The sequence below is a fragment of the Haemaphysalis longicornis genome, unplaced genomic scaffold (genome assembly GCF_048455015.1).
Source record: "Haemaphysalis longicornis isolate Haplotype H1 unplaced genomic scaffold, Haemaphysalis longicornis Haplotype H1 scaffold_4, whole genome shotgun sequence".
Taxonomy (NCBI): Eukaryota; Metazoa; Arthropoda; class Arachnida; order Ixodida; family Ixodidae; genus Haemaphysalis; species Haemaphysalis longicornis.
This window is the reverse complement of record NW_027526361.1, coordinates 118,781,292-118,794,874: the sequence shown is the minus strand read 5'-3', so window position 1 is coordinate 118,794,874 and position 13,583 is coordinate 118,781,292. Positions and strand designations below refer to the sequence as shown.

The 13,583-nt window shown below is 47.1% G+C and overlaps 1 protein-coding gene across 2 annotated transcripts in view; it reads right to left on the bottom strand.

Moving 5' to 3' along the window:
• Window positions 1-13,583, bottom strand: part of LOC144179324 (alpha-mannosidase 2x-like) — a 203,510-nt gene that overhangs the window by 27,578 nt on the left and 162,349 nt on the right. For both annotated transcript variants that reach the window (XM_077707619.1, XM_077707620.1), the window contains exons 7-10: window positions 11,612-11,785; window positions 10,598-10,784; window positions 8,621-8,798; window positions 4,037-4,239 (exon numbers count right to left, since the gene is read on the bottom strand). In XM_077707619.1, coding sequence (XP_077563745.1) covers window positions 4,037-4,239; window positions 8,621-8,798; window positions 10,598-10,784; window positions 11,612-11,785 — 742 coding nt within the window. The remainder of the gene's footprint in view (window positions 1-4,036; window positions 4,240-8,620; window positions 8,799-10,597; window positions 10,785-11,611; window positions 11,786-13,583) is intronic.

Below are 13,583 nucleotides of genomic sequence, written 5' to 3'. Positions count from 1 at the left end.
TCTGCAAATGTGCACCGCTCTTCTAACCCTTTTAACAGCAAAGTTGTTCTTGGTCAAGGCTTTCAAGGGATCAAATGTGGCAAAGTGGTCGCAGCAATGTGGAGAGGGCACAGCCTCGCAAGGACAAGAGCAAGCGCCAAGTGCATGTGCACCAAGTTAAAAGAATGCTTGAGTGGGATGATTATATAGTCAGAGCTTTTCTAAACTTCTAAATCTGGTGTTTACATTTGTCAACGTTGTTGAGCAAAAAGAAAACATTACGCACACATCTGAAGCAAGACATTCATACATAAGTGATATTTGCATTGTTCTTTTGATTAAAAATACATGGCTGCTTGCTTTTTGCGATAGCAAATAATAAAATAAACTGTGAAAAAACAACAAGTGTTCGTGGTGTCCCCTTGTGGCAGTGTTCTAATTCCAAAAGTAACAAAATGTTCCAGCACTGGCAGTCGAACACAACAAATATGAACTGGCGCGAACTGGAATCAATCCGCTTGGCTTTGAGAAGTTCTATGAAGCTTAGCCTCGCAATAAGGGAACGCCAGGCAACTTTGCTGTTAACATTAGTGTTCACGATGTTAAGTCAGAGAAACTAGGCTAATCTTTAAAGTTTTTCAGCAATGTGATAGCACTGCAAAACTTGCAAGAAAACTTGGCTGACATCCCACTTCTCGTTATGCTCCCGTTGAATGATTTTCTTTCCCCAACTTCCCTGAATCCTTTTCCACCCTACTCTGAATGGGTTATTAGATTATTTTTTTTTCTTTCTTCATTTACCGCTACAGTGAAGCTTGAACATTACTTAGTTGTACTACAAGTACTTTTTCCCAATCCTACTTTCCATTCCCTACCCACAGGGCTTTATAGCCTCCTCCCTGAAATAAAGTCATTCATTCTTTCTTCATTTCAAATGGTTCTATCCGGCAACGTCCCAAGCCTGGCCTCTAATAATCGGTTGATTTAGCCACAGGTATAGCTTACAGCACTTTCTAGCAAGGTTGAATACTTTTCTTCGACCTTGACGCCATCAAAAACGGTGCTGACAATGTTGAAATGTTGTCCACTGGACCACACAGTAAAATTGTAACCACACATTCCCCTATTCACCACTCATCTACTTTTCTACCTAACATCAGGAGGGAGGAAGTCACCCCGGTATTTCCATTGGAGCTAGCACTTACATAGTATTGTGCATTGAAATGAATCGCTCAAATAAATTAGTGCACTAGCACTGGCAAGGTCAACCCCAAGAAATCTGCATACATACTATGAATCCAGGTAAAGTGTTACACACCAGCCGAGCAGCACATATTTGCAAAGCCATACTGAATAACACCTTATAAACAAGTGAATTTATGCTGTCTGATGCACACACATTAAAAAACACAGGCAAGAGCCATTTAGACTCGCTTAATGATACAAATGAAACTTGCTCGCTCACATAGAACCAATTTGCATCGGATCATCCAATAACATTACTATGTATTATCAGAGTTACCTAATACAGACCAGTCGCAAAACTCCCCATAAGCCCTCTGGTGTCAAAAAACCAGTCTGCGGTTGGCACCCCTGTGCTGAGGGCAAACAGGGGCAAGTGGATTGGCCTGCCATCTGTCGAGAGAAAGTTATGAGTAGTACTCAAGCACTTTAGGCTGCTACTGCCATAACTCATAGAAGGAAAACCATGGAAACATAAGCAAAACATTACCTAAATCAATGCTTCCCAATCTGAAAAGCAAGTTCTATTTTATTAAGGGGGGACACGGCCTTTGAAAACCGAAAAATCACGAAATAAGTGATTTTTGGAAAACCATATATTTGGGTTGTATATGTCATAAACTAGCTTCTCTGAAATTATCAGCCCCTAATTCATCGTAAAAATATCAAAAAACGAATATATAACTAGCCGCGGCATCTCCCGAGGAGCGAGCAAACACGAAACGGACCCAAATTTCAAGCGAACGCAGCCGCCATGCTGCTTTCCGTAGAGCCGCCATTTTTATCTTGTTTTGTTTGTGGATTCTTGCGCTTTTTTTCCCCGCCATTACTGCTGGTGGCCGAGGCGTGGCTGAGGCGTGATACGCTTGTCATTAGGGGACTTGCAGTGCTTTCGAGTTCCTTGCGTCTCGTGTGTGAAGCTACAATTGGACCGCGTGCCCGCTGCCCGGGCAAGCGAGCTAACGCGCGAATACTATTGGCTGCTGCGCGTGATGACGCGCTTCTCCCCGGCCGGCGGCCTGCGCCGCTCGCATCCACTAGATACCCTGCGCCATCGTCTGCTTTTCGCTGCTCCTTTGTTGTTCTGCCTCACTGTTTACCACCTTTTCGTTCGCTTGTCCGCTCATTCTACTTAGTTTTTTGCCGTGCTTACGATCACTGACGTACTTAAATAGTTCAGAGTAGCCTGCCAGATCGTGTACGTGATCGAACACGATGCGCAGAGTGAAGTTCAGGACGCTACACGCGTTCGGTGCGCAGAAGCGTTCCATGAAGCTCATTTGCATGGCCAAGAAGAAGGTGGCGCAGAGCATCACTAACGATAGTGTCCGCGCTTCCAACGACGATTTCCTGCCCTGTCTGTGCAAGACTTCGATGCTGCGAGTGTGTCCGGCATCTCGAGCGCATCGACCTCTGCGACCGCGGCCTCCGTCTCCGGTCTCGCATCAACCTCGACAAGCGGGAACGTGTCGCGTACAGTTAACTTGGAGACACATTTCCTGACACGCGAGGAGGTCGACGCAGCGAACAGACAACGTGCTGCTGTTCAAAACGAACTTGGTGCTATGCCGGCGACCCAGAGGAAGTTCCAAGCCACGGAGCCCTACCCTGTGCCTGCCATCGTTACAGGTGAAGGTGGGAAGTTTCGCTTAGCGCAAATGCAAATAGTCCTGTGGTCCCTGATGCCCATGGAGAAGCATGTTTCATTGATTGCTGTCGAGACAGCACTGGATGAAGCTATGCTGAGGTACAATGCAGGGTGCTACAGGGCTACTCGAGAAATATCCGCGTCTGTGGGGCTTGTCACACCAGGCCATCTAGCCCTCCAGCGAGCTGCTGAAAAAGACGCCCTGCGCATGAACAAGGCCAGCGAACGAAAGCAGGAGAAGATGGAAAAGCAACAAAGGAGGAAGACAGTGCGCCAAGACCCCTCTAGCTATGCTGCGGGGTCCTTTTAGAAGTGAAAATGAGTACGCAAACTTTGGAGGCCGTTTTCTCAAAATAAACTTTTTCCCTTTGGTGACTGCTTATTCCAGTGATATCTCAAGAAGTGCTTGTCAGATTTGCATCCCGTTTCCTTAATAAGTTTTTGAGGGCAAGACAAACCCCGTTTTCTGAAAATTTTTGCCTCTTGATTTCGTAAAAAATCAAAACAAAATTATGTTTGCATGTTTGATCAACAACACTAATTTTAGTGCTGTGCTAAAATTTTTCCGGTAAAAAATTTAGAAAAAGGGCTCTGTCTTGCCCTGAGGTACATATTCAGGAATAATTATAATGAATTTCATAGTCACAGCATGCTTGGCTAATTCTCCAGGACTGGGATAAGAAGCCCATACAAACCACCTTGGTATTCCCTCATAACTTGAGAATTAACCTCCGTAGCTCGATGAAACTTTGCAATTTTTTTAATGTTGATGCTCTAACAATACCCTGAAAATTTCATTCAGATATCTCAAGAAACAAAAAACTTAGCCTTAAAGGGTACCTAGCCCCCCCCCTTAAAAGTTGTGTTGCTAAGCAAATGTTTAGCGAAGTTCAGTTTTTGTCCACTAGGTGCCATGCCAATACAGTTGCACCTCAGCTACAATGAAGCAGTGGTGCTCACACGGCCTGGGTTCTCAAGTGGGGCTTCGCAACTGGTGTATATTGAAGAACTCTTGACTATTATTACTACCTTCACAACCATCCCACCAACCTTCGTCAACGCAACATTTCTTGCGTCCCACCACTCGCAACCTCCCTGCCTGTACCACGATTTTCGGTCAGCAGAGATGTTGCATAAACCAAACGGGTGAGAAATCGAGCCCCCCACCTGAGGTGCGCCTCCACCGTACGGTCCATGTTCTTGTAGAAAGGCCGGGAGGTGTAGTAGCCGCTCCAGTAGTTGTCGTCCCGGTCGGCATAGGTGAAGAAGTCGCCACTCAGCGAAGGGAAGCTGACGGGAAGGTTGGAGCTGTCCACTGTCACATCCGTGCGCAGCGCCCTGAAGTAGTCCTCCAGGGTGCCAAACTGCAGCTGCACGTTTCCCCAAGACCCAAGTGGAAGGGAAAAAAATTTCAAATTTCAAATTTTGCGGGCTTAAAGGGACACTGAAGTGAATTTGTCAAGCTCCTGTTTTTGCTTGCACTGTGTAGACTGGCTCAAATTAACACACTATTCATCGTTTATCCGGTTGACAAATCGGTAATTATTTTACAAAGCGCGAAAGAAGAAAAACTACTATGCGCGGTTTGCGGCGGCCGCACCAACTAAAGGCGCTGACGTCAGGAGGGGGGGGGGCACCGTGATTGGACGATGCCCAAGGTTAGCAATCAAAAGTTTCGGTTTCGGTTTCGGTTCTGTAAAACATGCTTGACATCTGATGGCGTTGTTGGATGGGCATTCTCGATTTTATCGCCGTACCGCGCTTCTGCCATGTTGTCGGCTGTCAAATGTCTAAGATAAACCTCCCAGGGCGGCTTGGAATCGTAGAAATCACTAGACGGGGCCTACGCAGTGGATGAACGCCCTCCGCGTCACCGCAGACTCTCAAATGCCATGCGCTTTTCCCGCATATTCGGAGCTTGCCTCACTCATGTCTGTTCGTAAAAAGCTAGTTCGCACCAGGCCAAGGGTGTGCTGATTCAGGCCTGGGCCCACTGCCCACAAGCAGTCGGTGCTTGTGGCAACAGCACGCCAACGAGAACTCGCTAGCGCGTCATTGTCAGTATGCGCGCGTTCTGCGATCTCGCTCGTGGAGCAGTGAACGTTACGGCCCAAAACTGGTGAACTCAGTTCAGAAAACATCGGCCGCATACGAAAAAATCAGCTTACAAAAAAAAAATACATGTACCCTCGGGGATTCGAACTTGCGACTTTCAAAACAAATCCCAGCGCCTCAGACCGCTAGGCCACGAGCCGGCGCAGGGCAGTTTGGATATATAAGGTTTATAAATGTATGACCAGTTTACACTTTTATTTATTTTAAGCATTTTAAGTACTTTATGTGACTATCTGTTGTATATCACTCCTGCAGTAAGTGTCCCCCATACTTCCACAATATCTCACGTCTAGCAATTGCATTTCTTTGACGGAAAAGCGTTGCAGATGTGCGGTCGTGCTGCTGACCGCTGTGCTTGTTTACCCAGCGCAAAAAGTGCTTCCTGCTCCCTAGTTTTGCGCTGTACGGTAAAAGTTTCAGGTGATTTTATTTTCTTAGTACCTATATTGACTTCGCTGACTCTTCTCCCGCCTTCAATTGGCCTTAGATTTTCCTACTAGCGTAAAGTCAGCGAAGCGTCACATGTGCACTTGTGCAGCGCTTGTGTGGAGCGACCCGGACTCTGATTTTGACACAGTGTACAAACTAACAAAGTAAGGAAAGGCACATTCTTTCATTCACAAAGGTGTTGTGGCTTAGTTTCAATTGAGCGAGCGAATAGCGATGACCCGTCGGCGGCCAGCGGACGAAACGCTGGGCCGACTGACTCGATCGGTAGGTCGGCTGGTCGGCGAACCGTGCAGTAGCGCAGCCATTTTCCAGCTCATCTCCTGCTGACGTCACACGAAAACGTCACAGAAAATGGGCGAGCGTAAAGAGAGGAGGACAGCATTTTCGAATTGATTTTTCTACTAAATAAATTCGCGTAAACGCGGCCAGAGTGGTCGAAACAATGCCTACGGACTCCGAACTACAATTTGCGCTAGTAATCCCGCAATGTTTACAAATCACTTCAGTGTCCCTTTAACATGCCGAAGCTAAGTGTGGGCTAGTGGTGGGCTCTCGATTGGTTTTGACCACCTGAGGATCTCTAACGCGTGCCGAAATCTCTACACACGGGCGTTTTCACTTTTTGCCTCGCATCTCAAAAGCAGGATTGAACCCACATCGTTAGGCTTAGCAGCACAACGCCTTAGCCACTGAGCCGCAGCAGTGGGTGGGATTGCCTTTTCCCGCCCTCTCTCATACAGTTACAACCCTGCGGTAACGAAATCCCACAACTGCGAAATTCCCGCAGCCACAAAATATTTTTGTATCCCTGGAGAATGTCCATAGAAGCCCATGTATTTCACATCCCCCAGCAAAGAGATATTGTTGGACAGCGATCCCACATTAATGAAATTTGCGGCCAGTCCGGTCGGCATGTTATTTACCATCTGAGACTCGCAGGGTCCAAAAAGTGCTCAAGTGCATTTTTTGCGAACTCAAATTGTGTAAACTTTGGCCACAGAACGCTTGCATGACCGCCCCCATATTTGTTTACAAAGAAGACCCGAGAGGCCGTGGAGGCAGCCTTGCAGCAACACCAGGAGGTGACAATTCATTTTCTGTGCCTCTGAATTGTCAGATCATGGATGGTCGGGCTGGTGACTGGTGGCGCAGCTTGGGCTAAGCTACCTAGTCAGCTACCACTGAACAGCATGCATGCGTTCGTTGTGCATCTGGTGATCGGCAAGTACCGTACTTACCCGATTCTAACGCGTCCCCGATTCTAACACACACCCGATTTTCCTGGCAAAAAAACCTCAAAACTTGCAACTCCGATTCTAACGCACACGGAACTTTGTGACCCAGAAAAACGAATGCGAGAGAAACGGGCAATTTATTTCCCGAAGTAATCTCTCATCTTACTCCTCGTCGCTCTCCGAGAGCTCCTTGTTGCTTTCCGCTGACTACAACATGTCATCCTCAGTGCCGCCAAGCGCGTTAGCGATGCCACACTTCTGAACGAACGTTCAACCATGGTCGATGGGATCGTGGCCCACACCTCACACGCCCATCCTGCGAGCTTCTCCAGAGGGGCACGCTTCAGCCGACCGCTCGTTTTGAACGCATGGGAGCCGCTCGTAAGCCACTCGGGGAAGCGGCGCACCTTCGTTGCTGCTGCTGCCATTGCTGTATCAAGCGCGCAAGTGGAACAATTTGACGATTTGTGTGAACGCCGATAGAAAAGCCTAGGTTTCCTGCGTCCAAAACATAGATGGTCCGAAAAGTCATTGCTAAAAGTGGCTAAAAGCTTTGGCGCCGCCTTGAGATGGCGATGATGATGGGTGGGACAAAACTTCCGCTGTTTCGGCAGTTTCGGTTTCGTATCCGATTATAATGTGCATGTAACTTTTCCGCCTATTTTTTCGGAAAAAAAGTGCGCGTTAAAATCGGGTAAGTACGGTATGCTCTAATAAGGTGCCTCAACCAGTCAAAAAGCAGAAGTGTTTATCGCTACAAGATAACGTGGCCATCACTATCCAAGTCAGTGGCCCGAGTGATGGAAGGGAGAATAGTGCCGACGAGTTTGGAACGGTGTGCAGCTCGCTCTCTACCGTGTTAAAAAGCTTTGATGCCCAAAACTTTATTACTTTGATTAACCGTCTGAGAAGTTTTTTATGACCTAAAACGACTTCAGACATCACAAATACGAAGACAGAAAAAAATCTGGTTTCTTAGGACGGACACTGGGAAACACTGGGCACTGGCTGCCCATATATCAGTTGAACAGGAGAGCTACCTTGATCACCATGATTTGTGGTTCAAGTGAAGACAATAACGTAAAGTTTGTATTGCTGTCATTTGCAATAACAACGGAATTGCACAATTTTGGTTACCTGTCACTAGCCCGTTGAGCCACCCGGGCTCGATGCTAGTTGACACGCGTAAACAATATTTTTTTTTAAGCATACGGAAGTACGTGCTGCCCTCTTTTCTTTAAATTTTGAAGTTCCAGGATCCTTTGTCTGTTGATAGATGGTGTTAAATGTAGAAAAAAAACCCAAGTTGCAAGAGAAAAAAAATATTTTTTGAGTTGTTGCTCACTAGGCATCAAAAGGGTAATGGCCCATGTGCGCATAACAAAACAGTGAAGGCTGCGGCTCTTCCAGACGTCAGTCAACAAAGCAGTGCGCACTTGGTTTTATGAAGAACATTGGAACAACAATGTGCCACTGTCAGGCAGAGTATGTCAACAGAAGACACTGGACTTTGTTTGCATGTTGAGGCATGCATGGTGCCGAGGACCAAGGAGAAAAACGTGCAGAGAAAGCAAACCTGTGGGATGTTTCGGATGCATCTGACATGGTTCGATTGTTCTTTTGTGCGCACTATGACGACTAGCAATGAACCATTCTGCTGCAACGTAAGGCTCGCAAGGTAACATAACTGAATTTCAGAATGAAATATTCAGTTTGCGAGCGATTTCCGTGTCATTTATGTTTCACTCTTGCGACAATAAAACTTGCAGAAGAAAATTTTTTGGCTTTCCTCGGCAGTTTCATTATTGAGGGTTCGACCGCACCTCCACCTCATACAAAAATGCAGACACACGGCCACCGACACCTCACAGACACCTCGTATAAATGCTATAGCATAGAAACACGGGTATAACTACACACTTGTTAAGCAAATCACGGTGGTTGGCCCTACCTCTGCGTGCAGCTGCTCGTTGGCATTGACGTAGTCGAACAGCTTCTGGTAGTTGTTGAACTGGTTGTCCCACTCGTTGGCCTTGTCGTACCGGAAGTCGTCCCCGAGTGGAACCAGCAGCACGTTGGTCCGGTAAAGCTGCGCCTTCTTGCGGTACTGGTCCAGCAGGAGCATTGCCCTGTGTGGGTCAAGGGGCCAAAGGTCACGTGTAAGGACAAAGCGAAGAGGCTTTCTCATTTCGAAGCACCTAAGCACCTCCTCAGACAGTACAGCCACCACTGGGCACACTATGTGCCCGTTGGTCACTGTTCAATCAAGTGTTTGTAAAGGTCCGGGTTAGCCAACCTGCTCGAATATTTGCTCCGCAACATCAAAACCCAAAAAGCCACAAGCATTGCGAGTTCCAAAAGACCCTGAATTTCTTGGTGAAAGTATACTTGTAGAAACACCCTTTTGATTTCCTGAAAATCAACTTTGAAAAACGAAGAACTATTTCATAAGGTTGCATAAGCAAAGCATGATTCAACAACTCTATGAATGCATCCAACGTTTGGCGTGTTAACACGTGCAACGTGAAAAAGATAAATGCTTATCGAGCAATGAAATTTCAAAATGTAGTTTTAAATATCTACGGCACAGCAAAGCCGCTCTGGTGCTGAAAGTGTGAAGCTCAGTAAGCACAGCATGATTAAAAGTCATTGTAAGTGCGACCCATGTTTGGAGTATTAACACGTGCATGTGAACAGGATAAATACATCACACGTAATCGAACTGCAAAATGTAGGTCTGACAGCACAACGAAGGCAGTTCTGGTGCTCAAAGCCAACGTGAGGTATAAAAAAACACGATGGAAGAGATGCCCAATACCCTTCTGCAACTGCAACCAGCCATGCACTGTCAACAATAATAGCACAAAGTCAGACATTGCTACGACAAAACAACTAAAAAATACAGAACTTTTTACACACACATTTTTCATTTCAGCTACACCATGAAACACAGTGAACCCTGCATTGCAGGGGACTGCAAATGAGACCACAAACCTAGGCATCACAGTTTTTATGTAAGAGGTTCAAATGGCCCTTTCGTCCTGTTCTTGATTGATTGATTGATTGTGGGGTTTAATGCACCGACACAACGCAGGCGATGAGGCGCGCCTTAGTGGAGGGCTCGGGATTAATTTTGACCACCTGGGGATTTTAACGTTTGCCGAAATCTCGCACACACGGGCGTTTCTGCTTCTCGCCTCGAACAGAAAAGCGGCCGCCACGGCCGGGAATCGAGCCTGCGTCCTCGTGCTCAGCAGTGCAATGCCTTAGCCACTGAGCCACCGCGGCGGGTTGCGTCCCATCCTCCCTAGCGATGCATTCCATGGTGCAAGGGTGTGCCTCAAGAATAAACACACAAGTGTACATCTCCGTTGCTATGGCAACAATATTTTTTAAACATAACAAAGGATTACTTTTTAAATATAAAAATTACAAAATCACCAGTTTAGGTGACATCAGTAGACATCACAAGTTCACAAAAAATACGTATTAGGGTAGCGCGTGCATTGGGGACGAGATTTTCTTTTTTGTTAGTACTAATCTTTTTTTATTTGAAAAACAACATGAAGGAGAAAATATATGTTTACTAACAGTTTTTAGAACAGTATTTCTTGGTTTTTTACTGAACTTTTTTTCTCAAGTAAAGCGCCACTGCTGTCGAGGCTACTCATTTGGCTGCTGAACGAGCTCCCGAACCTCAGTTAGCTGTTAACGTCATTCGCCTCAAATGTGATCCGGTACTCTCATGTAGCACTGGATTAATGACATTTAAAGTGAATAACATTTGCTCTAAATGTCATTCGGTCTGTCGTGTGACAGGGGTATAAGACGCGAAAACACGTTCAGCCGCTGGTGCACCAGCAGCTGAAGATTACTTGGACACAGTGAATGACCTAGAAAGATGTAGCTCTGAAAGCGGAGCCCTCACCGGCTGGCGACGTTGGCGTCGGTGATGGACACGGGCGGCACCTTCCAGGGGCAGGTGATCTTGTTGCCCGGCAGCCGCTTGAAGTCAAACTGGCAGCACACCTTGGGGTCCGGACCGCAGGTGTGGGGGACATCGTAGCTGTAGAAGGGCATCATGTGGCACAGGATGTCCGTGGTCCGGTTCTGGTCTGTTCCGGAGGAGGAGGAAGCGGTCACGGTCGCGTCCCTCTCTCTCCCTCTTTCTCTCTCATCTCTCCCCTCTCTCCCTCCCTCCCTCCCCCTCTCTCTCCATGCATCAGTTACGCAGCCTGTTTCGAGATGTCGAGGGCCAATAAGACACGCACTACAACTTCTGAGCCATGCGCAGCAGTTTTTACCCATGTCTTTCCAAACATTCCAAACTACCTCGGGCAACTCCAGATCAACATGGCACCACACTGGTTCCAAAGAAATTAAAGAAAAAGCACGTGAAAGAGTTAACTAACTGAATCATAAAACCCCTTGCACCAGCCAACTCAATGATAAGTGATGTCAAATTATCATCTCATTCAATTTCCGCCTCCCTCAATGGTCTGTTTTCCTACAACTGGCCCCAATGTCCCCCAAGATTGTTTCTCTACAATACCCGCCGCGGTGGCTCAGAGGCTAAGGCGTCGTGCTGCCGAGTCCAAGGACGCGCGTTCTATCACGGCCATGGTGGCTGCTCTCCACTTGGAGGCAAAAAGCAAAAACACCCATGCATCAAGATTTCAGCACCCACTGAAAGATTCCCAGGCGGTCAGAATTAATCCAGAGCCCTCCACCACGGCGTGCCTCATAGCCCAAGTGTAGCTTCAGCACATAAAACCCCCACAATTCGAAAACGCTCTCTAGGACTGCCCAGCCTGCAACTGAAAAACTCGTCTCTATATTCCACCACCGTCAGCTTGCAGCAGCTGTGAACGCAAGCTCGAGCCTTCCCCAAAAGGGCGAATGCAGCTGGGGTGCAGCAGACATGCAGACATGCAGAACCCACCCCAGGCCTGTCGCCAGATGAACTCGACGGCCTTCTGCTGGGCGAGGTACTTCTTGACCGAGTAGTGCACCCGCTGCACCACCATGTTGGCGAAGCCCATGCGCCGCAGAAGGTACGCCATGGTCGGGGACAGCCCGAACGGGTCGATGGCCCACCCGTTGTTTGGCCGCACCCCTGAAGAACACGCAGAATTAGAAGATCAGAGAGAGGAGCCACTGAGACAGAGTGCGGGCACTGCTGGGCGCTTTTTGACAAACTCGTTAAAAGGGCCCCGAAACAAAGAAACTGCAAAGCAACAGCGAAGTTGCTAGGCAACACGGTCAACGGCATCTATGCTAGGTAGGCGCTTTTTGACAACCTCGTTAAAAGGGCCCTGAAACAAAGCAACAGCGGATTTGGTGGGCTACACAGTCAACGGCATCTATTCTAAGTAGGCAGTTTTTATCAACCTCGTTAAAAGGGCTTTGAAACAAAGCAACAGCAAAGTCATTAGGCTACGCGGTGAACAGGGTCTATGCCAAGTAGAAAATTTTAACACACGGCACGGAAGTTCCAGTTTCAGTGCAAAGTTTGCAAACCCAGGCTGCTACAAAATGCTTCTTGGCAACCTCACTAAAAGGGCCCTGAAACAACAACAAAGAAACGGCACACTTGCTACGCTGTGCAGTCAACGGCATCTACGCCAAGATTTAACTTATAACATACAGCAAGCAAGTTTGTTTCAGCGCAAAGTTCGTAAATCGTTTTTTTTACTAATTTTGATTGCCTGCCATTTTTCTGCACTTTTACATGCCATACGCAACAAATTCTTGTTATTGGACAGCTTTTTCATACACTACTGTCAAGGAAAAGCACCTTTCTTTTACTGTCTACTTATGATCAGAATGTTCCGTTAAAACCTTCATAAGATCAGCACTGCATGTAGTAGCATGCCTACACAATATCGTATTCATATCATTCTGTAGCCAACCATAAATTCTCAACCTCCTTTTAGCATTCATCTTCAGTTATGTAGTACCCAAAAATACCACTGTGCGACATTGGCTTCAAAGCAACCAAATAAAATATGAAAGTTCAACCTTGCGTATTACCAGGCTATGGAAATGGGCTATCGCCTCTGAACAAGCACAAATGCCATCTTGTTTGCTGTCAATTTTATAGCGGCGCTCACAGAAAAAAATCCCCAGGTGATGAGGGCTATCGGACTTGCCAACAAATTTTTTTTTGGAACAGAATATACGATGCCGACGCTGCAACACCACTGTACGCCAATGCCGCACGTGACAAAACGCCTCAGCAGTGAGCAAGCACTTATCCGGAGTAATTAGTAGGAGGAGGATTTTGTAGCATGCAGGACAGATGTCGTGCCCGGGTCACTGCCACACCTCGGATATCAAGGTGCCCTAGCCACAAGTGTAGGTATGCACCATCAGGCCTGTCACCATCCAGTGGCACTACCTCCCATCCGCACTACATATACAATTTGGGAGAGCGAGATGAAACAGCGCATACACAGCCACCCTTTTTGATACATGGTAACAGCGTCCACGAGTTTGGTGGATCGACTGCATTCGCTAATGGTAACCGAGATGAGGAAGAAACGAGAGTGGTCAGGTTTGCGTTGTCCCCTCCCTCTCGCATTTCTCTCACCTGCCTCCCCTCCCAGCATTTCCTGAAAACAAAATTCGGTGTATGTGATTCCCACCAACGCATACAAATAAATCCATGCGACTCAATGACTCCGCCGCTGTTTATTTCGTAATGTTCGGCATACATATGTATACCACGCATAACATGCACTGATGCTTTAAATGCACGTCCATGCCCTGCCAGCCATTGAGTTTACATGTGCTCATAGAATGGGCACACCACCGCTAGCTCCACGTTGTACTTTTCCAACCAACACGTGAATTACCCCTTTTTCCTGTACTGACGCTATGAAATACCATTTCAGGGAAAGGTATTCTTGCAG